Below are 22,665 nucleotides of genomic sequence, written 5' to 3'. Positions count from 1 at the left end.
TTGGAGGGGGAAAAAATTACCTGACAACTCAAATGACCTTGGCACGACAGCCAAGAGTCCCATGGAGCTGATGGTCTGTTTTCCTGAACAGGAAGAGAAGAACCTGTGGAAAATAAGTCCTGACAGCAAAGGAGAAGCTGCTTCAGTTTTATTTCTTTATCTATAAAAATACCCAAACTTTAAAAACCCAAGGAGACTAAACCAGCACCTGGATAAGGGCAATGGTCTACAGAATGGGCGGGAAAAGGGGATTCAGCAGTGACATTTCTTCAGAGTTTTTTAAATTCATTCCATAGGGTTGCTCCGGATCTCTGTAGCTACCTCTGAGGGCATTTCCTGTCTATCCACATCTGCCAGAAGGAATCTCCCCTTTCCTTCCACCTCCCTATTTATTCCCAGCTGTTCCTGTGCCAGCACTGCCCCCTCTGCTAGCACGGGGCCAGCAGCCTGCGCTTGCGGATGCATTCCCAGATCCACCTGGCAGTCACCCGCTGGGCGCCGGGATTGGCATCAATGTCCCCAAGCACGTGGGTGGCTGAGGCCGTGTCGAACTCCGGCACCAGGTCCCCGTCGTAGGCGATGAAGTAGCGGCGGATTCTGGCGAAGTCCTTCACGGAGGGGGCCAGGTACAGCTTCACCCCCGTGAAAATGTCCAGCAGCGGCTGCTGAGGGGGGAAGGAGAAGCAGAGCTTGGGCAAAACATTGCTTGGAATGGAGCTGGACAGACAACAACTGCCCCAGCATCCTCCCACCCCGCCGTGGGTGCCTGCCAGCTGGCTGTACCTTTTTTCCGTTGTCCTCCATCTCCGATGCTTTTCTCTTCTCCCCTCGTTTCTCCTCGGCTTTCTGAGGGGATCCAATGACTCCTCTGCTCTCTAAAAACAAAAACTTGGCTCATGTGTGTGCTCTGTCCAGATACTTGGTTGTGTTTTAATGTGGGGGGAGAGTAAAGAGTAGAAGGGGAAAGTTTCCTCCCCTCTTTCAGGAAAATTCATGAATTACATTTTTTCTACTGGAAATGGTGTGGGGCAGCCTCCTGCCCCCATTCCCAGGCTGCTGCTGCCACCTGCCCTCTGCTGTCACCCCTCTGTCCTGTGTGAAACTGCTCAGCAATCTGCTTCATGTTCCAGCTCAATTCACCTGGAAACCACCTCCAGCCACGTGTCCCTTTATACACATGAATTCCACCCAAATAAAATCAAACACTCATGGCCAACACTGTCTAAGCAAAGGGCTGTGACCTGCAGGAGTGGGAGCAGCGAACACCAACCTGAACAGCATCATTAGAGCTGTTGCCATCCATCTTTTCCCAATCCCTGGACATCTCAGAGCTGTGCTACTCAATTCATACTGGGCCAAGCCAAGGATCTGAACAGCTTTGCCCAAGATCCCTGAGATTCATGTGCAAGGTGGGATCATCAAGCCTCTGACAGACACAAGGACCCAGAGGACACAGGCCCAGGCTCCTCTCCTGAAAGCACCATCTTACCTTCTGCCTTCTGGGCTTTTGCAGGGGACTTGCTTGGGAGACTCTTAATACTGCTGTGAGGTGTGGAAGACCTGGAATTCTCATCATTCTCTCCACTGCTGCCAGCTGTGGACTCATCTTCCTCTCCAGCCACCACACTGAAATCAGCCTTCTCCTTGGAGAGCTGGTACAGCTCCTGCCCAGCAGAAAGAGAGCACTGATCATGTGTGACACTGGACACAAACTGGGATGCAGAGACTGCTCTGGATTTTGCCCCCCTGAAGTGTTTGCTCAGATGCTTTTTCTTCCTGCACCTCTGCAGTCATTTTCCTGTCAGCTCTGCCCCAGCACTCCACCCTTCTGTCTGGCATTAAGGGAAGCCACACAGGGAGGAACAAAAGCCACATCCACATCATCTGCCACAGAGCAAGACAGCCCCATTCACCGGAGCCTGAAGAGTGAGCAGTGCCCAGTGCTCAGAGCCCATCTGCAGAGGGGTTTGTTCCTCTCTCCTCCCCACAGGGATCCCGACAGGCCCCAGGGGGCTGCGTCACTCCTGCTTTCCATGGCACAAGCAGCCCTGGCAGCTGCTGCCAGCCCCAAACTGCAGCAACTCCTCTGAGCACAGAGCTGTCCCCCACTGCTGGGGCTGGCACTGGGCCCCTTCCCTCAGCACAGGAGGGTGAAGGGGTGGCTGCAGCCCAGGGGGCCTGGCTGGTGCCACTTGGCCCCTGTGCCCCAGGACACCCACAGGCACGTCCCAAATGCCTCTCCCAAACTCAGCAACTGACAGGAAACCGAGTGACCATGGAGGGAATAAAGGTCACTCTGAGGAAGGCAATTCCTCACCCTGGCACAAGAGCTGACAGAACCAATTGCCAGCACAGACTTTCCTCACAGGGCACAACACCACAACAGCTCAAGGGACCTGAGAGGCCTCCACAGCAGAACAACCCAGCCCGAGCCTGGCATGAAGGGAGAATGGAAGGTGCCATCGCAGGCAGCAGCCAGCAGGTGCCTTCACTGCATGCCCTGCTGTGTGATTTGTCTCTGAAGCACAGACTGGAGCCAGAACCAGCTCTCCCTGTGCTGTGGGGCCCTGTGCTGACCCACCCTGAGCTGCTGCAGGTTGGTGGCCCTGTGCTGACCCACCTTGAGCTGCTGCAGGTTGGTGGCCCTGTGCTGACCCACCTTGAGCTGCTGCAGGTTGGTGGCCCTGTGCTGACCCACCTTGAGCTGCTGCAGGTTGGTGGCCCTGTGCTGACCCACCTTGAGCTGCTGTAGGTTGGTGGCCCTGTGCTGACCCACCTTGAGCTGCTGCAGGTTGGTGGCCCTGTGCTGACCCACCTTGAGCTGCTGCAGGTTGGTGGCTGTCTGCCAGTCCTTGTCGTCGCGGATGCGGGTGCAGCGCGGGAAGCGGATGGAGATCCCGTCCGCAGTGTGAGCCTCGGCCTTGGAGAACTCGGCCCCGGTGATCTCCCACACGGGGGCTTTCTAAACACAGCAGGGAGGAAGCCACGTCACATTCCCCTGCTCTCTCAGGAGGCAGCTCCAAAGTGTCTGAGCCCCGCTCACACCCCACCCCAGCACGGTTCCACATACACAAACTGCCCTTCCTGGTCACCTTCATTAGAAAAAGCTCATTTTTCACTAAGCCAGAGATCCTTCACTAACACAAAATGCCAATTTCTAAGTAACACCTCCTGTTTCAGGATACATGGCACAGACCATACTGACACATTCCCTACAACAACAGCAACTTTTGGGTTGCAGTTGTGCTTCAACCATTTGAAGTCGGATTTCTCATATATCTCAAATTTAAAGTAAGCTCACTTCTGGAAGGGATTTAATGCACAAGAATATTTCCCAAAACTGCTGCAGGTGTGATTTCTTCATGAAGCTCTTAGCCTCAAATGCACCTGCAAGATTGAGAGATAAAAACTTGTGCTTAATTTCCCGTTCCAAGTATGAAGATTAATTTTGTAACAGAGACAACTTCTAAGTTGTCCTACAGGATTTATAGAAGATTCCAGAATAAGGGCTGGGAAATGCTAAATGATTATGAGAGCACTCACCTTTGGATCTGGGACAATGAAGTCTGGGTAGTAGATTTTGTTAATTTTTAGCCACCTTGGAATTTTACTAGGATCCTATTAATTCAAAGCACAAAATTAAAATTTTTGACACTTATCATCATATATAAACCTAATTCTACAAAAAAAGCTGTTGAAACACAACCTAGAAGTAGATCAGCATAGAAGTATTACATTGCCTTTGCATGGATGAAACTTGCACTGATCTGCAGCAGTTTCTCTCATCTAGAAAATCACAAATATTACCTGAAACAGCCCTCACTTCCTGTCATTCTGTGGCTGAAACAAGAACAGTTGCTCCAACTGTGATTCATGTAAAACTACAGATTTTTTTTTAAGCTTCTACAACTTTGATGCAAATGGCCTTCAGGATGTCAAGGTAATTTTAAAATTCAGCTCTTTGTTTATTTGTGCAGTCTTGAAAAGCAAGGTAAGCAATTTACAGAAATCTTAACTCCAACCCCAGGTTATGGAGTCACCAGACCAGAGTCTGACTGAGCACTTCCCTCCCACAGCCCCATCTAGTGACTGCCTTTGCCAATCACAACGTGCCCAAAAATCCAGATAAAAAATTGCTATCTTCCCAAGGAAACTTTGCCCTAGCAGGAAACAGATGGTGCCTGGCTTCCCACTCAGTGTCTGGGTACAGATCCCAGGCAGTGCCTCATGCAGGAGCTGGCTGCACTCACAGCTCACTTGTGGGAAGTGGTTGATGTGCTTTAACTCTGATTCATTCCTGGCAGGGCACTTCCACCCTGCAGTGAAGCAGCACCTCAAGGGCAGCTCCGCCCTTGGCTCTCCCCTCTCACCTTGCTGATCTTCACCATGTCCAGCTCTGTCTGCAGACGTGCCAGGGTGGCGTCATCGTGGCCACCGGAGCACTTGGTCACAGTGCACCACTTCTCGCTCTTGGGGTCGTAGCAGCCCATGAGGAAGATGGACATCATCCCACCTGCACAGGGACAGCAGGGGCTCACACCTTCTACAGGACAAGCCAAAACCCTTTTCCATCTTTGGGAGCCAAAGGGGCTTGGGCTGGTGTGGAGCATCAGCTCCACTCAAAGCTGAACAGAGCCTCTGCACTGTGCAACAGCCCAGCCCAACACCTCCCGCTCTGCTGTGCCAACTGCCCACAGCAAACCCACAGCCCAGCACGTGATGGGCTGCAGCAGGCAATCCCTGCTCCAGCCACTCTCCTTCTGGAGGCCTGCAACAGGAATACCTTGGGAGTTCCCTGAACAAACAGATCTCTGCCTTAAGCCAACTCCAGACCTACCTTTACTGCCTTGTCCATAGAAAGCCCCCAGCACCACCAGGTCAGCTGTGTCAGCCATCGCCCCCTCATTGAGATAATCCTTCTTCACCTTCAGCCAGTGGCGTTTCCCTGGTTCATAACTACCCTGTGCAAAGCAAGGCAGAACCCCTCAGAGAGATCCCCCTGGTGGCAGCAGCACCTCACACAGCCCTGGCCTTTACCCAGCTCAGCAGCTCCTGAGCACAGAAGGAGGAGCAGCTTAGACTGGATGGCAGCATTGAGAGGAACCCAGAGATGTTTCAAGAATGCTCAGGGTGTGATTCTGTCTCAGAGCTGGTTCTGCTGTCATTCCCCAATTCCCAGCTTACACCAGTAAAGAGTGAATGTGAACTTGCCTTGACATCTTTCAGCACCAGCCCTTCCAGCCCCTCCCGGATGACTCGGGTGATCATGTCTGCCAGGTCTGAAGCTTTCTGGAAAGGAGACGGATCATGGTTAGCTCAGGACTGTAAAAAGGGCTGAGGTCTGCAGGCTTTTTGTTTGGAGCAGCGGTGCACTAAACCCAAAGCAACTGCAGAGAGATGAACAGGTAGTTTCACAACAGCTCTCCAAAGAGGATCCTGTACACGTTCTCTTTGCTGCACATTCAGTGACCAAGCTGGGAACATGTCCCCAGAAGAAAAGGTTTGTCTAGTTAAAAAGTACCCCCCAGAGATGTGGCTGCCCCACTGACTGTGTCCCAGTATGTCCCAGATCAGATTTTCTCAGCCAGCAGCACCAGCTTCCTTCTCTATCCAACTGCCTTGGGACCTATGAACCTTCTTCTGCCCAGAATTTCCAAGCGTTCTCCACCAAAGCCAAAGTGCTACAGAAATCAGTAGCAATGGGGAAAAATAATGGGACATCAGGCTTGTGCATAAGCAAAGGAAAAGCGCAACATGCTGCTGCCTAAAGGCAGCTTTTAGCAGCCAGGGTGTCTCAGGCTGTGTGGCACTTGAAGCTGCCAGTTTGGGAAGTGGCAGCAGTCTGGCTCCCTTCAACCACGCTGCAGTCACAGCTCTGCACTGCACAGACTGAGTGACAACAGGCTTTAGCTCCTCCTAACAGTGTCAGAGCGACAATGGCTGGAAAATCATTAACAAGCCAAAAAACTTGAGGTATGCAAGTTAAGATTATGCTGAAGGGGTTGGAGCCAGCACAAGATGGGAATACGGAACTGGCTCAGGAAGTTTTGCTCACAGAGCAGAAGCAGAACCATTTTTCCAGGGTGAATTTGCAGACTTAAATCATTGAAAAAAAGCCAAGTGGTGAAGGAGCAGGGTTAGGGTTGTAAGGGCACCCTGGACTCACTGTGACGTGTTTCATCTCCGAGAACAGGATCCGGTTGGGGATTTCCACCATGTTGTCGTGGAGGAACTTGCGCCGTTCACACAGGGGCCTAGAGCAGGGCATGGACAGTGAGGGACAAGCAGCAATCCCAACAGCAACACTGAGAAAAAGCTCTTTAAGTCATTCAATGATTCATCCCAGAGAGTTCCAGAGAGGACAACTCGTTCTTACTTTCCTCCAGGAAGTGACAGAACAGAAATTCCACGTTAATTGTGTGTTTAGGGGACACGAGCAGCTGAGATGCAGCTAATCCCAATATCTGGGAGAGCAAGAGGAGCTCCACAGTAAAACTCCTTGGCACGGCAAGATCCCTCCCAGGCAGCCCTGATTTTACAGTGAGTGGCCAGTCTGACAGCCCAGGTGAACTGGTCTCTCTGCACTGGTGGAGTTTTCCAGCCAGTTTATCCTGGGAAACCAGCCCAGCCACTCTCCCCTGCCAGACACACCTGTCCATCAGGCTGACGTCATTGAAGTAGATGCAGTCAAACACAAACAGGCAAACGTTGGCATCTTGGAAAGCAGCTTTCTGAAACACAATGAACATCAACCCAGAGAATTCTGCAGGCACAGCAAACAATTTTAGAAAAGTAATAAAAACAAAAGGATGGATTTTTCTCTCTATAATGTTTTAGGTATGATAAGCTTAGGCCTCTTCTACAAGTATTCTGAGAATTAAGATTTACATTGAATGTGACAAAGCACAAGCTAAGAAGATAAAAAATGTTCATTTCCTAGGAATGGGAAATAATGCTAAAAATATTAATGACTTTGGGCAATGCAACATCTGTCACTACTGCTGCAAAAAACCCAACACATTTCTAGAGACAGCAGATTAATGGCTACTTTTAACTTAAGCAGTTATAGTTCAATTTTCATTTTCCTGTCCTCTTCCTCACCCCCATTCAGTCTAGACACAAGGACTACGTAACTCTTATATGGAATAATCACTGCATCCCTGTGGTCTCCCAGGCTGCCATACATTGCTCAAGCCATGAGAAACAATGACAGAACTGCAAGATTTTCCAAAGATTTTTTACTATTATTATGACCTTAGTTTAAAATTAGTATTTTAGTATTAATATTGTGAGATGAAGTTTTGTTAATGTGCTGCCAGTGGTCAGGTTAATATCCAATCTACTGTATTAGAGCAGTAGCTTTTCAATATCAGCCTTCTCAGGGATCTTTTTTTTCCCCCCAGATGCTCTAACAAGCACCAGAGCTCTGAAATGACCCTGTGATAATTAACAGAATGTGTTTAAAATAGCAGAATAACAGCCTTCAAACACAACAAAGCATTTTTAATTTTTTTTTTTACCTTGTGCACACCAAGAGTACCAAAAGGAAGTGGCTTGCCAGTTTTATTGTCAATTAGGAGAACTTCTGAATCCAGGATCATACTTTGCCCACCAGGGAAAGCCTGGGGGATGAAGTCCTTAAAATGGGCTACCTTGGGAAAAGAAAAGAAAAATAACTGGCTGAAGAGAGGGATTCACTCAATGCAGGTGTTTTCTCCACAAGTATCTGAGGCACATGTGGCACATCTGCACTGCTCTGGTACCCACAGCAGTCTACAAATAGAAAAATGAGGCTTTAATAAACAGAACCAAGGCATCCAGCTGGCACCAAGGCTCCCAAAATGTAGTGCACAAAGAGGACTCTACAGAAGACAGATGAAATTTGGTTCCAAGCTCTTAATGTGCATCAAAATTAAATGATCACAATGTTAAGTGTTGCTTTTCCAGATCCTACACATCTCCATAAATTACAAGTAAGTCTCCAAGAGAAGGAACTATTGGGAATGCAGTGGGTGAGCTGGCACAAGGGATGAGGCAGTGCCCAGGTGCTTACTTTGTGGGGGAGCACAGGTTTGAGGCTCCTGCTGAAGTAGCTGAAGTGATCTCCGTTCTTGTGCACCTGCACGCGCTCGCCGTCGTACTTGATCTCGGCGTACATCCCGTTGGGACACTTCTTCATGGCGTACTCGATGGACTTGCAGGCCTCAGCCTTGGGGACAGAGGATCCAGAACCCAGGTGATACATGGGAAATAAAGCTACTCCTCCCTAAGTTCATGAATGAGCTACAATGAATTCCCTTGTGCAGCTAATCTCTGTTAGCAAGTCCAAGTTTTCCTTAATTACTCGCTCACTTAGAATCATCTGCATATGCCCAGATAATTACAGCTTTTCAGTGCTTATCCCCTCCAAATGCTTTAAAATGCACTGTGCCTTTTGTAGGAGTGTGCTCAGCCCAGAAGTAAATATTTAACTCTGCTTTGTTCACACAAAAAGCCTGACTTATTTGAATCTCTAATCCACTGGAAAGCTTAACGCTACTTCCAGAGAAAGGATCAACTTCTGCAATGACAGCAAACAAATATAAAAGACTGAGAGCAAGACTGAAAGCAAGGCAAGGTTTTAGCTTGGCAGTGGCACTGAAGGTGCAAGTACTGAGCATACTGAATACTTGGCCTCGTGGAAGGAGATGCTTTCTGAACTGGCATTAAACAACACTGAGCCCTGCACAGTCAGCCCGTGCTGAACAAGCACTGACCCTTCCAGCTGGGGCTCTCTGCTCCCTGCCTGCCTGGCAGGAGGGGCCCCAACCTACCAGCATGGGCTGCACCGGGGTCATGAGCGAGGCCTGCACGCTCAGGGTCCTCTTCAGCCCCGGCGCCTTCTCGGCCTCCTGCTGGTTGTGCAGCACCCGCTCCACCACGTCCTGCAGGTTCCGCGAGGCCTTGAACGCCTCGTAGGCGTTGGGATCCAGAGCATCCAACCTGCAACCCATTGGGGAGGGGGGAACATTGATCAGCCCCAGGCCTGCTGCTGCTGCTGCCTCAGGAAATGAGCTTTTCTGGGTTTATTAAAGCACTTACACGTGCTTTGCTCCAGCATTCATTTTCAAGTCATGCTTAATTAGCCTGATGATGCATTTCAGGTCGTTGCCCGTACACCTGAAGAAGAGAAGATTCAGCAATGGTAGACATTGAACTGAACAGCTTTCCAGCTGAAAAGAAGGAACTGATCCAGGTCTCTTTAAAAAAAGGCCCTCCCTGTGTGGAGGGTTTAAACAAAACTGAGAACACACGTTACTAGTGACACCTCAGAGGCACAAGGGGATATCCAAAAGGCTTTCCAGCATCTTTATGCCAACATTAGTTCTGCCTCGGTGTTGATGTACCTTCCAAAATTTACTTAATTAACACGTCAAGAGTAGCTAATAGTAAAATCCTCAGCCTGAGAGCAAGAATTTTTGTCTAAAAGTCTTGAAGGCTTTCCCCAACATATTTAAGAACAACAACTTAATTAACAGCTAAACACCATTAGTGTATTTCTGCAAATCACTTGTTTGGTACTGACTGAAGAGTCCTGACAGGCAGGGATGAAGTTCTCTGGCATTAACAAGAGCCATAAATATTCTCCATTGCTGTCAAGGGTGTCTCAATCACACCACTAACAGCAGCTTACAGATGCTAATTAATCAGTCTCTGTGGCTCATAATCAAGTTTTCACCTACTCCAGCTTGCAGAGAACCACTCCCAGTGTTTGGGCAAACCTTCAGAGGCAGATTCCTGCCCTCACCTGCGACTGATCTGCTGCAGGACAGTCTGCTGGTCATCCTCCTTGGTGAGCTTGGACAGCTGGATTAGGAATTCATCGACCTCCTGGATGGTCAGGAGGCTCTTGGCTGCTGGAGGACAAGTCTTGCTCTGCTCGAAGAAGATCCGTATGGTCTCGGAAACATCTCCCTGTCTCCAAAAACAAAACCAGGGTGTGGATGAGAGGCATGGCCAGAGAATGGGGGTGCCACTGGGGATTCAGCATGGTTGCAGTGAGGATAAAGGACAGGAATGATGCTGGGATTGTGCAAAGAAATCAAACACTCAAGGAAGCTGCCACGACACATAAAGCTGCTCAGCTGTTTCATTTGCCAAAAAAGGTAATTAAGAGTACCAGCATCATTTCATGGCTCTATTTTTCACTGCTGCAGCAGCACAGACCCTTTATTTCCTCAGGATGAATCCACTTGTAAATCCAAGGATGTGGGACAGGCTAGTGATGTCACTAGAAGGCACTACATAGCAAGGCAATGAACAGAGATGAAAGAATTACCTTTACTATCTAATTCACCCCTTTTCTGCACCTTGCAGTGAATCAGAGGGTGCACAGTCAATCACCAACTCCTGTGCACAGGGACTCAGTGCACAGCTGAGCACTTGCAACTGTACCAACTTAATTGTATCAACCAACTGCAGCTGCCAGTGACAGGTCTGTTAATTGAATCCCAGGTTTTGATATGTGATGGTACAAAAGGAGTCACATAAATCAGTTCTGTAGGAATGTACCAGACAAAGGAGTTTAGACAAACAGATGCAGCCCACCTTGCCTAGATAATTTTAGTCTTGCTTTCTAAAGCTTTGCAGGTGGATTCTTATCCTGCTTTCTGTTCAAGCACGATTTTCTACAGGTTCCAGATGGCAGAAAATGCTACAAAAACTGCTAAAGCCAAGGAAAACCAAAATACATCACCAACTCCCATTCTAACAGTCAAGCTAAGGAGTAAAAAAAACCCAAACCATTACAGAATTCCCATAAACAAAGGGCTGAACAGCAGGAATTAAGAGAGCTGCTGTCTGCACTCACCTGCTCCAGGTCCCGGACCATTTCTTCCTGGTTGCAGTTAAAAATCCTACTGAACAGCTTTACAATCTGCTTATCATTCAAGTTGTAAACTATTTTAATGACACCTGGTAACAGCAGCTTAATGGTCAGGTATACATCACCATGAAAACCATCTGGAAAAAAAAAAAAAAGTCACATTATGACTCTGATGATTTATTTTCATGTCCTGGCTCTGGTTTGTGCCCATTTGAATAACCCTGGGATAAAACCCACAGCCGGGGCTTCTGTTTGCTCCACATGAAAGGAGTTCTTAGGGGAAATACCCACAATTTGCCTCTAAATCTGATCCCAGCACTAAATTTGGCACCTACAACACGAGTGAGACATTTTTGTCTGAATTTGCTATTTAAAGAGGAGTTCTCTTCTCAAAGATTATCTCCACAGTTCAGAAATCACCACAGCACAAGGCTGGGACCACACAACAATCAGATTTTAATTTCACCTTTCCTTTTGAACTCAGACTTTGAGGCTGATTGTGAGAGGGCTGAGAATGCCAAGCAGGAGCCATACCTCCTGCAGATCCCTTCCTGAGGAAGTCCTGGATGATCTGTGTTTTCACATTGTAGCTTGGCTTTTCGGCCACCATGGCACAGAGCTTCCGGAATTCCCGCAGCAGGCAGTCCTTGTGCTTGGGATCACACTTGGATGCAGACAGGCTGGACTTGTGGGCAGAGTTTGCAGGGGCATCTTCTGAATTCTTTGGCTTGGCTGCATCAAACACATCACAAGTTGCTTTTTTTAACAATAAGGAGCAAATGTTGAAGTCGCCTCTGCCTGGCAAGCTGGGAACAATCCCAGCGTGCTGGCAAAGCTTCAGAGCTAAAATTGATGACTTTTATAAAAACCTTCAAACTATTTTTACCCTTCACGTTACACCAGAATTTTCTGGCTCTTAATTCTACCACAAAAATATGATTAAACCACAGTGTAAAGGAATTTCTCCTTCCAGATGCCTCTGTTTTATTTATTTGTTCATTTTTTTCTACTTTACAGGTTTTTGCCCTTCACAGCAAGATGTTTGCCTAAGGTAATTTCTAAAATGGGGGAATATGTCCCAATCCCCTTTTCTCTCCTAACACCAATCCCCTACAGGAGGTGATGCCTTTGGCTGTGTTGTGGCTCTGGGCAGTTTGGAGCTCCAGGTGGGTGTCAGGTCAGTCAGAGCTCACACAGGGACTGTCCTGCTGGCAGCTGCTCCTCAAGACAAGTTTTCCCTTCCATGAACACCCTAACTGAGAATCCCTCACCAGTTTTTCCTGGATTTTGAGCTTCAGATGGGATAACTTTAGGCTATGCCTTCAGTTTGACTGGAATGAGCCAATGGATGCAGGCAGATGGAGTCAGTCTGACAATGAGGGGCATGGCAGAACCTTTGTTTCCTTGGGAATATTGGAAACTCCAACATCTTTCAAGACTGACAGCCTAAGCAGGCATTGACACCTTCTGGCAAACCAGAATTTAAAAAAACTAAGACTAAATCACCTACAGAAAAAACCTGCTGATCTGAGGCAACCTCTGATGCTGAGATTAGAAGAAACTGATTTCCCAGAACCAGTTTCTTGATTCTTACCAGTGAATCCAGAGAATTTCTTTGGTGGATCTTTTGTGGTCAGCTGTCCTGTGGCAGTGAGCTTTGCCTGTACTATCACCTTTTTCTTCGGGGTACCTCCAGTCTTGGAATTGGCTTCTGGAAAGCAGAAAGGTTCAAAGAGGCAGTCAGGAATAATCTCATACGTCCCTCAACATATTATGTATGCTAGAGAGTAAGAAGCCTTAACAGAAATGAGAATTGAAGGAGAAAAAAAATGTTGATGGTTTTTTTTTAGATAACAGAAGTTAAAAAAACATGTAATTTTTTTTAAAGATCACAGAAAAAGGTGAAAATGGAAAATAACTGATGCTTCCTCATGGGTTTTATGTGCTGTTGAATTAAATCACCTAGGCCTTGCCCACAATCAGTTGTGACAAATGAATTGAGGAGTACCACTGTAAAAGTGACCATTTCTTCCCTTTCCTACATGGCTGAGACAGGGATTGCAGCAGCACCACACACTTTGTCCCTAAGGCATACAAATTAATCCATGAGGATTTCACGGCAAAGACATAGCTGGGTGATAACCTGTGGCATAACTTGAAAGCAAGGAGAAAAGCGACCCAGGCACTGCCTCGTGCCTCACCTGATATGTACTTGTTGATTGTTTCTTTCTCCTCATCCTGCAGCTCTTCCCACCCCTCCAAGTCTGTGATGTCTTCGATTTTCTTGGTGGTGGCCCGGGCCTTGTCCAGCTTCTCAAACATGCACTTGACATGGTACCACTCCTTCATGTCCCCCCCGGACTCCGTGAAAGGATTGGGGACAATTTTCCCAATGCGCACCATCCCCTTCACGATCTTCTCCTTGCACTTCTTGCAGCCCGCGGTGCCTCGCTTGGCATAGTCCACACAGTACCTCTGCTCTGCCATGTCCTCCGCAGCTGTGCGGGCTGAGCGCGGCCAGGCGCCCAAAAGCAGGGAGAGACGAAACGCTCCGGCAGCGCCGCGCTGGTCTGTGGCTGGCAGGGAGACAGGCTGGAACAGCAGCTGGCACCAGTGGCCGGGCTTGACTCTGACACAGCAAGAGAAGGGTCTGGGCAAGGAGAGCTGTGGGCGAGGGCAGAACAGCGCTGTGCCCCTGCCGAGAGCGCGGGCAGCGTGTGACAGTGCCCTGCCGCCCGTGGGCATCCAGCCTGCGCTGCGGGTGCTGCGAGCGACAGAGGAGACACTGAGCACCCTCAGCGGTCCCAACCCTCACCCCCGGCCCGGCCCGCGCTCCCCTGCCCCACACCCCAACACCTCACGGCGCCCTCCTCGCTCCCAGGCCCTCTCCCGCCCCGAGGCCGCTTTCCCGCCCTGCCCGTCCCGGGCCAACCACCGGCTCCCATCGCCGCCGCATGCCCCAGGCCGCCCCCCCGCCGCTCACCGAGCTCCTCACGGTGCCGCCATCCCGCCCCCCGCTCCGTCCGGACCCCCAGAGCCCCTCCCCAGCCCCTCAGGCCGCGGCCGCGGCCGCCGCCGGGACACGAGCGCGCCCACCCGGCCTCCGTAGGGCCACGCGCGCGCGCGCGAGCCGCGCCAGGCCCCGCCCCTTCCGCCCCGAACAGCGGCCAGGGGCGGGGCAAAGCCAGGCCACGCCCCCTCGCCCCGTCTCGCCCCGCCCCCAGCACGCGCTGGGAGCCGTTTCCCGCCTCGGGCGCGGCTGAGGCGGCACCGGGACAGCGCCTGAGGCGGTGCAGGGTCCGTGCCCCGAGGCGGCGCCGGGACAGCGCCTGAGGCGGTGCAGGGTCCGTGCCCCGGGGCGGCGCCGGGACAGCGCCTGAGGCGGTGCAGGGTCCGTGCCCCGGGGCGGCGCCGGGACAGCGCCTGAGGCGGTGCAGGGTCCGTGCCCCGGGGCGGCACCGGGACCGTGTCTGAGACAGTGCAGGGTCCGTGCTCTGAGGCGGCACCGGGATCCGACTGAGGCGGTGGAGGGTCCGTGCCCTGAGGCGGCACTGGGTCCCCGCCCTGAGGCAGCACCGGCTGCACGCCCTGGGGCAGTACCGGCTCTGTGCTCTGAGGCAATGGAGTGATCGTGCCCCCAGGCGGCACCGGCACCGCACCTGGGGCAATAGAGGCTGCACGCTCTGGGGCGGTACTGGCTTTGTGCCCTGAGGTGATGGCGAGTCTGGGCCCTGAGGCGGTGCCAGGTCCATGCCCCGAGGTGAGGGCTGGTCCGCACCACATGAGTGACTCCACTGGAGCACTGTATCCTGTGTGTCCCGCCTTGAGGCAATGATGTATTCCTGACCTCCCAGTTTGCTTTTTCAGAGCACTACATCAAGTCGAGGCAGGTCTGAGGGGATGCCCTACCCCTGGCTGCACCACACTGGCTCCCCAAGAGTGCTGTGCTGTGTTAGCACAGCTTTGAGGTGCTGTTGGATCAACTGGCCATAGAAATGGTCCCTCCAAGACTTCTATGCCGTGTTTGTGCAGCTCTGAGCCATTGCCCAATGCCCAACCTCATGAAGTTGCCCCTTCAATGGTGCTGTGCCATGTTGGTGCAGGTTTGATGTGCTGCCGTGTCACTGGGCCCTCAGTACCTGCTGCCCTATGACATCCTGAAATTGTCCCTCCGAGCCCCTCACGCTGTGTTTGGGCCTGAGGTGCTGCTGTATCCCCCCAGGCCCCTGAGAACAGCCCTTCATCCCAGTACAGGTGAGCACACAGCTGCAGTCCAGCTGTTGGCTCTCTGCTGGTGGCAGCCTCCCCTGTTTCTCTGATGGAAGTGCTGTTGTGCTGTGCCAGGAGGCTGCTGAGGAGGCTGGAATGGATGCAGTACATGCCACCACAGGATTCCTGCCTTCATTCATGGAAAGGATGCTGTGTAGGTTGACATGGCCAAGTCTCTGACCTGCTTTGCTGTACCTCAAAGGCAGAGTATGAGACATAAGGTACAGAATTTGCTTCACCAGCCACATATCTGTCTTTCTGCTGGCCTCCAGCTGGTTGCAAAGCAAGCTACAGGCAGTCTTCCTCTTCTTCCCAGCACATCAAAAAACCCACACTATCTGGAGCTGTGATTGAGTGTAACAACTATGCCCAGGCACAAAACTGGGATGAAGTCTGACACAGGCGTTTCTGATCACTGAGATCTGGCTGTGAACAGACAGTCTGCATTCATTTGCAATATTTTACATTGCAATATTTGCTCTCAGACAATGCATTCAATCCATGACCTCAGGATGGAAGTACACCTTCCTGTCCCTCATGGCCCAGAAGAGGTGGAAACCCCAAAACCAAAGAAAGGAACAAGCTCCCCCAACCAAATCCAGCTGGGAGCTTTGAGTCACAGAAGAGGAATTGCAGAAGGATTCAGAGAGGACTTCCTGCTATGGACTTTATGTGGAAGGCACCCAGACCACCACCATGCTCCAGATTTTTGGCTGAGTGCATTCAGCTCCAGGACCATGCATTTGGCAGACTTGGATGAAAGGTTTAATATGTGAGTTTAATGAGATTTGATTTTTAATAGTTCAAATTGCTTTGAGAAATGATTTACAGAACGTGCAGTGACTGGGTGCAACAGTTTGTATGAACACTGGGATTTTAGAGGGGAAGAAAACAAAACCCAGGTAAAGATGAGGTGTTCAGATGTAACAATGTGCAGTGTTCAGAGAGAGCTTGCTGGGAGCACAGAGTTCATGGCACCACGGTGAGATCTCTCATTCATTGTGTGTTTGAGCCTGGTAAAAGAGATGGAAAGGCAAGGGCTGACACTGCAGCACATCATTATCAGGTTTAAATAAGGCAGCTGAGCAACCTGCCAGGGGTGGGATCTGCTTCCCTAACTCTGCCTAAAAGTCAGCAAAATGAGCTAAACTAGGCAGAGTCTTCAATCAGTAGAGGAACATTTCAGAGGCCTCAGTGAGGGTGAGATGAATTGCTCCTGGCTCTTTTCAGCCTGGAGGGGGTTTGGATGGCAGCAGGGACAGGTGAGGGGAGTAGGAGGCTGCCTCTGGAGAGCGGTTCAGGGACTGGAGATTGATGACCTGGCCGTGAGAGATGCAGCAAGCACAGGCAGGTGGCAGAAGGCTGCCACGAGAAACTGGGAGTTTGAGATAAATTTCCTTTCTGAGAAACACACACAACTGCTGTTTGGTTGCTCTGGAAAGGCCTGGGAATAACAGCAGCGAAGCTGGTGCACTCTTAATGCCAGCTCTCCTTCTCTTGAGCAGTAGATGAAGACTCTGCAGCCTGGAGCACTAATTTTGCTGATTTTCTACTGTGGCTCCAAAGGAATTGGTGGAAAGTTGAAACTTGCTTCTTCATAGAATTCACAGCATGGTTTGGGTTGGAAAGGACCTTAAAGCTCATCCCATTCCACCCCCTGCCATGGGCAGGGACGCCTTCCACTGTCCCAGGTTGCTCCAAGCCCTGTCCAACCTGGCCTTGGACACTTCCAGGGATGGGGCAGCTGCAGCTGCCCTGGGCACCCTGTGCCAGGGCCACCTCACCCTCACATGGAACAATTTCTTCCCAGTATCTAATGTAAATATACCCTCTTTCAGTTTGATCTTGACATCTTTTTTGTGGCTAACAGGTCTGAGATGACATTAGGAAGTGATAAGAAAGTTTCAAGTGGCCCATCAGGCCCTGATTTTGGTCAATGCTCTTAAGTTTTCCCTGTAAGCACTTTCTTCCCCTGAAGCTGCAACGTGCATCCACTGTTCTTATTGTGAGTGGGAAGGTTTATGTGCAAGGGGAATAATTAAAATTACTTTGGGTTTTAGATTCTTATTGGAATAAACTCTTCCAACTCCCCCTTTGGCTGGATGTACCTTCAAACAGCTGTGAGTAGAACAATTTATCCAGTGAATATATCCACAAAACCACAGGACACGGAGTTCAGTGAGAGAAAACCAGGAGACAAATCACTGCTGCTTCGCAAAGGATCAGGGAGAAATCACTGCTGGAGTCTCCCTTGGTAGCAAATCTGGAATTGCTGAGCTGAGCCTCTTAATGTAATGTGCTCTCTATGTAAAAGGCAGCAATGACAGACCAGTAGAGAGGCCTCCAGGAAAGCAGAACTCTGTTTTAAGTAGTTTATTCCACTAATACCAGGAAGATAATGCCCAAAAAGTCAGATTTAAAGGTTTAAGTCTGTCCTTGCTTAAGCCAAGTGGCCATCAGGAGTTCTGTCAGGAGTTAAAATATATATGAAAGTGAAATAATGGTCTCAAGGGTTTTAGAGCTTTTTCCTCAGTGTTAAGAAGCAAAAAACCCCATTTTAGCTACATCTTAAACTAGGGTTGAAAATAGTTCATAAAAAAAGGTTCACCTTGTCCACATCTTCTAGGGATATCTTAAATTAATGGAGTTTGAACTAAAATTAAAGTTTCCTTGGAAGACTTCTGCCAGAGTTATATTCCAATGAATCCAATCTTCTTCGTATTGAGAAAATGTCTGGAATCTCACTAAAATCAAATAAAAGGAGGGAGATATTTAGAATTTTAATAACCCCAATGAACAAATATATCTCCCTCTCTGGCTGCTAAAGAAGATACTGAATCTGTACATGTGGTTTATTAAAATATAAGCGATAAGAGAAATGGAAAAGATTATAGGAAACAGACATATATACATGAAATACATTTGGCCAAAAGGGAAGGGATGTCAGTTAAATAACAGATCAAGAAGCCACGTAAAATGGATTTATAGAGCTCAATATTACTCACTTATTTGCATTTATGTTTGTTGGTAAGACTGACTTTGTTAGGGAGGGCTTGGACAGGAAAAGCTCCATGGTTCAGTCTGAAGGGATTTGCAGTGTTTTGGATGGAGAAGTGGCTCGCAAGGCTTTCTTCTGGCTTGTGTAGGGCTGAAAAGTGGAAGCTGGATACAGCAGGAATGAAATCTTTTCCAAGCCTCTTTCTGCTCCCTCAGTTTGGTGGGGAAAGGGGAGAATATAATCTGTTGTCAGTTTAAAAAATAATTTGCTGTTCTTCAGTTCCCATTTTCCTCTTACTGTTTCCTGGAACAGTCAGAGGGACTGGATGTGATCTAAGGTGTACCACTGACAATCTGAGGAACTCTCAGAGGAGCAGCTGTTCCCTGCTGCAGGGCATGGACCAGGTGTTCCCACACAGGTTCACCTTTCCTTCCCTCCTGTTCTGTTCTCTAGGGCACTGCCTGTGATTCAGAGCCCGTGACACAGAGCCATGGAACCCCTCTGCATCCCTGCTCCCATTGCAGTGACATCTCTGCCTAGGGCAGTGACAAAAAGATGACAATGAATGTGGTATTATCCTAAAATTGGTATATGCAGCCCTCTGTGGAGGAGACAGTTTTGGAATGTGAACTTTGTCCTTTAATCCAAACACAGCAAAAGTCTGTCTCTGCCCTCCCTCTCACCACATCTAAGCTGTCTTTTTGAGGGAAAATTTTGACATCTGGTACATGGACATTAGGAATATCCGAGTGCAGGAAAACAAATGTGAAATTTGTCATTTCTAGTGCAGATTGCCCAAAGAGTCATTTAACAGCCACCAAAATAAAAATGTGTCAAGAGATTTCCAAAGGCACTTAAGAGATGCTCATGTTCATTTGCTGTTAATACTAATGAGAAGTGAGTGTCCAAATCACTTGGACAGGTTTTGGAAAATCTCAGCTAGATACATGTCTTCCTGGAGGAAATTACATTTGACAGGAGGCTTCTGATGCAGGGAGAATGAGGGCATTGGAGGCCACGTTCTGAATTCATTCTATTTCGGTTCAGAAATCTGCCAAACGTGTGTTAGACACAGAGCTGGTACCTCCACCTCTATTCTGCTGTCACCTAATAGAAAATCCTTTATTTTTCTGCTTGCTGCATATGCTGTTAAATTAGATAGAGGTATTTGCAAGGTGAATGACAAGTGTAATTGGCTATAAATGCTCCATTTAGAGAGATTGCAAACTATGTTTAAGCTACACCCAAGTGCACCTGTACTTGAGATGCAAAGTCATTCAGCTCCCACAGCACCTTCATTATAACCATACTTCATCCTCCCACACAAATAGATTCTGAGGAAAATAATTTCTCCCCAAATGTACATCTGCTGCGAATTATCCTGGCATCATTACACATGCCAGGGTAGTGAACACAAATCTCATCCTCTGGGGTGGTGCTGATTGAAAGATGACACCTAATTTTGGAAAACAAAGGAAATCTAAAATAAAAGCGTGGCAGATGTTTTTCGGGGAGTTTGTTTCAGAGCATTTCCCAAATTAATTTGTCATTTTTGCTTGCAGGGAGAGACTTTTTTCAAAATTTTAATTGAAAATTTTAGCTTTGAATACTTTAGAATGAAATTGAAACCACAGTTGATGTTTTTAAATTGACCTTTTCAGGCAATGACTGTTGCTAAAACCAGAGATCATTGTGATACCATTCTTTGAGACATCCAAATTAATTTCAGAAAATCATCAATGTTTTCAAGACAGACTATAAAGTTTTTTTTATTTTGAAAAACCTTCAAGGCTACTGGTTAAAAAACTATTTTTGAATGCAAACAGCATTTTATTAAAACACTTTTAGTGCTGCAAAGGAACACTTGTGCCCAGGAAAAAAATGGTGCCTACCTTGCATTGTCCCCTGGGATCTGTGCTTGGCTGTGGGGTGAAAATCACTGTTTATTCTCTTAACAGCCAGGAATCCTGCAGGTTTCAAATTCCCCATTTCTCTTCTCCATTTCTTCCTTGTTCTAAGTGGCAGCTGTGTACGACTGGAGAACAGATAGGGCCGAGCAGCTTTGGCTTCTTTTTGTGTCCCAGGAAATCTCTGTTCTTCAGTACAGAGTAGTCCCAGGTTGCTGTGCACTTTCCCAGGTTCTTTCAAACCACACCTTTCATATCTGCACAGCTGGTCTGGACTGGTGTCACACATCCGAAGTGAAATGAAAGAAACTCCTAAACAAATCCAATCTCGGTTGTGCCCTGCTGCCTGCGGTGTGGGGCTGAGCCGTGCCTGATTGCAGATCTAATCTCACCCTGATACCTGAGGAGCAGTAATGACACTCGCTCCATTCTGTCCTGCCCAGGGAAGCTGAGGGATCTCTTTAGCTAAATGAAATATTACCTAAATGACATAGTAGTCTTGGGCTTTCCACAGCTCAAGACCATGTTTTGGAAGGCAAATGGAAATTCAGTTACTGGGTGACTTCTGCAGACCCCAGCTCTTGGCCTGGGCTCTTCAGCACATTCAGGCGTTGTCATCTCTGGGTTTTAACAGAGCTCAGGAGGCACAGACAAACCTCTGCTTGGAGTGAAATTCTGCTTTTTAATGCCACAGGAACTTTCTTACTTTAGTGCTAAACTGTGTTACTTCTCTTTGAATCTTCCCTGAAGTAGCTCTGTGATGTTACCATTGCCGTGCTGAGGGCTGTATGTGTAATTAGTGACTTGTATGACTCCCAAAAGCTGCAGTCTAAACCTTAATCCAACCTTCACGTTGATCACCCTGCCACATCACTTGAAAGCACTTATGATCAAGGAACTGCAAGTCTCAGAGCCTATTCCACATCGGAGATGACTTTTACTGGGGAGATGGGATGTTAAAAAAAAATTAAACCGGTCCTCATTAGAAACTGGAGACATAAAAGTCTCCTGAGCCAGACTGTGAGTGCCACTGCAGAGCTGTTTATGCAGCTATTTATGCAGGGAATAGCTCCCCAGGGATGGACTATTTGCTGTTGCTTCTGCTCAAAGACCCCGCACCGCGATGTCAGTGCTGGAACCAGGGGTTTGGGTTCCTGCAGGAGCAGCGTGAGCGAGTCCTAATGATGGCAAAGTGCTGCCTTTCCCTCTCTGGAGGGTGCATGGGTTGTCACAATGCCTCTGTCTCACTCGTGTCGCCCCGGGGCACGGGAAATGGGATATAAACAAAGCCAAAGCGAATGCAGAACCTCTGACCTATCTGCAAATGTTGCTTCTGGGGCTATTTGTTTCTGTAATTCCTCAGAGCACATTGGGGGAGGCCGATTTATTGCTGCCTGGGATATCTTATCCCTGTCCTTTCAGCGAAATGGAGCTCCTTTTTCGTTCTGAAGGGTTTTGTAGATGAACTGAGGAGCTGCCACTTGTGTCTCCAGCCAAATAACTCCACATTCACTCTGTTGCTGTCAGAACCACAGGGTCCTTCCCTGCAGGGGAAAAAATCAGGGCCCAGCCTGTCCCTGTCCATGGGGTGCAGGTAGAGTAGCTTTGCTGAACTCAGGAGGCTCCTGCTGGCTCCTTTCTCCAGACAGCTGAGGACCCTGGCAAAGTCCAGGCTTGTCTTCCCTTCCCGTTCCTTCCTGCCTCCCGGATGTCCCCCTTCATTATTCCACCCCTGGAATCTCATTGAAACGCACGTGAGTGAAAACAGCAGCACATTGAAACAAATACGTTGAAAACTCCTTTTAAAAGAGCTTTTGTGCCTTAGTTAACATCTGCTGTCGGTGTTTTGGGGAAAGCCACTCCGTGTGCAGTTGCACCATCCTCTCCACACACAGGGTCACGTTTCCTGTCTGAGCAGGTGCTCAGAAACACCCACCTGCTGCAGGTGAAACTCACTTAACCCAATTAAGGGCTGTTCTAAGCACGTCAAGCAGGAGCTCTGCTGGTTCTTTGCCTGGGGAGAGAGGGGATGTGGCTCTGCTCAGCTTCAGAACGGGGAGTTTGTTCCTGAAGTCTTCTCCCCCTTAGAATGGGAATGCTGAGTAGCACTATTGCAGAACAATGCTTGTCTGATCAGTGAGTTTTTTCTAAGCCAGCTCTAATTGCCTTATCTAGACCAGGATCTTTCCCTTCTCGATTTCAGGGGTATTTTTAGTCTAGTTGGTAAGTGTGTGCTGTGCCAGGAGCCCTGAAAAGCTCTGGGTAGCTTGGCTTGAGGAGTCTAAACGGAAGGGGTATGGGATCTGCCTTGTAAAGGGGCTGACAGCTGTTCTAAGGTGCTTAGATCTATTCCATACTAATGAGAGACATCTATTCCATGCTAATGAGAGAGTTTCTTATCTGACTGAACTGCGACTTTGCTTAACTGCTGTCCTCTTTTGAAAACCTGTGTGTTAAATTACCATGAGACAATAGTTCCTAAAAGGCATTCCCCTAACCTCAGTTTCCTCACTAAATTGGATGAATCTAGTGAAATGTCTCTTAGAAACAAATCTTTTTTTAAGCCTGCACTCTATTCTTCTTAACCTCTGTGCCCTAAACAATTTCTGAGACAAGATGAATACCAG

The 22,665-nt window shown here is 48.7% G+C and overlaps 1 protein-coding gene across 3 annotated transcripts; it reads right to left on the bottom strand.

Moving 5' to 3' along the window:
- Positions 1 to 130: 130 nt before the first annotated feature.
- LIG3 (DNA ligase 3) lies at positions 131 to 13,929 on the bottom strand. 3 transcript variants are annotated; one of them, XM_032129613.1, is made up of 20 exons: positions 13,848 to 13,929; positions 13,066 to 13,628; positions 12,459 to 12,575; positions 11,399 to 11,596; positions 10,850 to 11,001; positions 9,788 to 9,954; positions 9,082 to 9,159; positions 8,814 to 8,982; positions 8,054 to 8,209; positions 7,521 to 7,652; positions 6,652 to 6,731; positions 6,167 to 6,254; positions 5,212 to 5,289; positions 4,838 to 4,961; positions 4,371 to 4,513; positions 3,544 to 3,618; positions 2,816 to 2,962; positions 1,490 to 1,664; positions 784 to 875; positions 131 to 665 (listed from the first exon to the last, which is right to left on the bottom strand). In XM_032129613.1, exons 2-20 carry the CDS (start codon positions 13,607 to 13,609, stop codon positions 429 to 431), a joined length of 2,952 nt encoding a protein of 983 aa, XP_031985504.1. In that variant the 5' UTR covers positions 13,610 to 13,628; positions 13,848 to 13,929; the 3' UTR covers positions 131 to 428. The 3 variants fall into 3 exon arrangements, with proteins under 3 accessions (XP_031985504.1, XP_031985505.1, XP_031985506.1); XM_032129614.1 differs by having other exon boundaries at positions 131 to 662; XM_032129615.1 differs by having other exon boundaries at positions 13,066 to 13,493; positions 13,848 to 13,891.
- Positions 13,930 to 22,665: the final 8,736 nt, after the last annotated feature.

The sequence above is a fragment of the Corvus moneduloides genome, chromosome 20 (genome assembly GCF_009650955.1).
Source record: "Corvus moneduloides isolate bCorMon1 chromosome 20, bCorMon1.pri, whole genome shotgun sequence".
NCBI lineage: Eukaryota > Metazoa > Chordata > Aves > Passeriformes > Corvidae > Corvus > Corvus moneduloides.
Note: the sequence above shows the minus strand (reverse complement) of the source record. Positions and strands in the feature narration are given on the sequence as shown.

What these genes read in the sequence shown, in the direction of transcription:
- LIG3 (XM_032129613.1), bottom strand. Translation starts at nt 13,609, where the DNA reads ATGCCCACGGGCGGCAGGGCACTGTCACACGCTGCCCGCGCTCTCGGC. An exon ending in AATGCTGGAGCAAAGCACGT is followed by an intron (nt 8,983 to 9,081) that starts GTAAGTGCTTTA and finishes AATGGGTTGCAG; the next exon opens with GTTGGATGCTCTGGATCCCA. An exon ending in CCAACCTGCAGCAGCTCAAG is followed by an intron (nt 1,665 to 2,815) that starts GTGGGTCAGCAC and finishes TCTGCTGGGCAG; the next exon opens with GAGCTGTACCAGCTCTCCAA.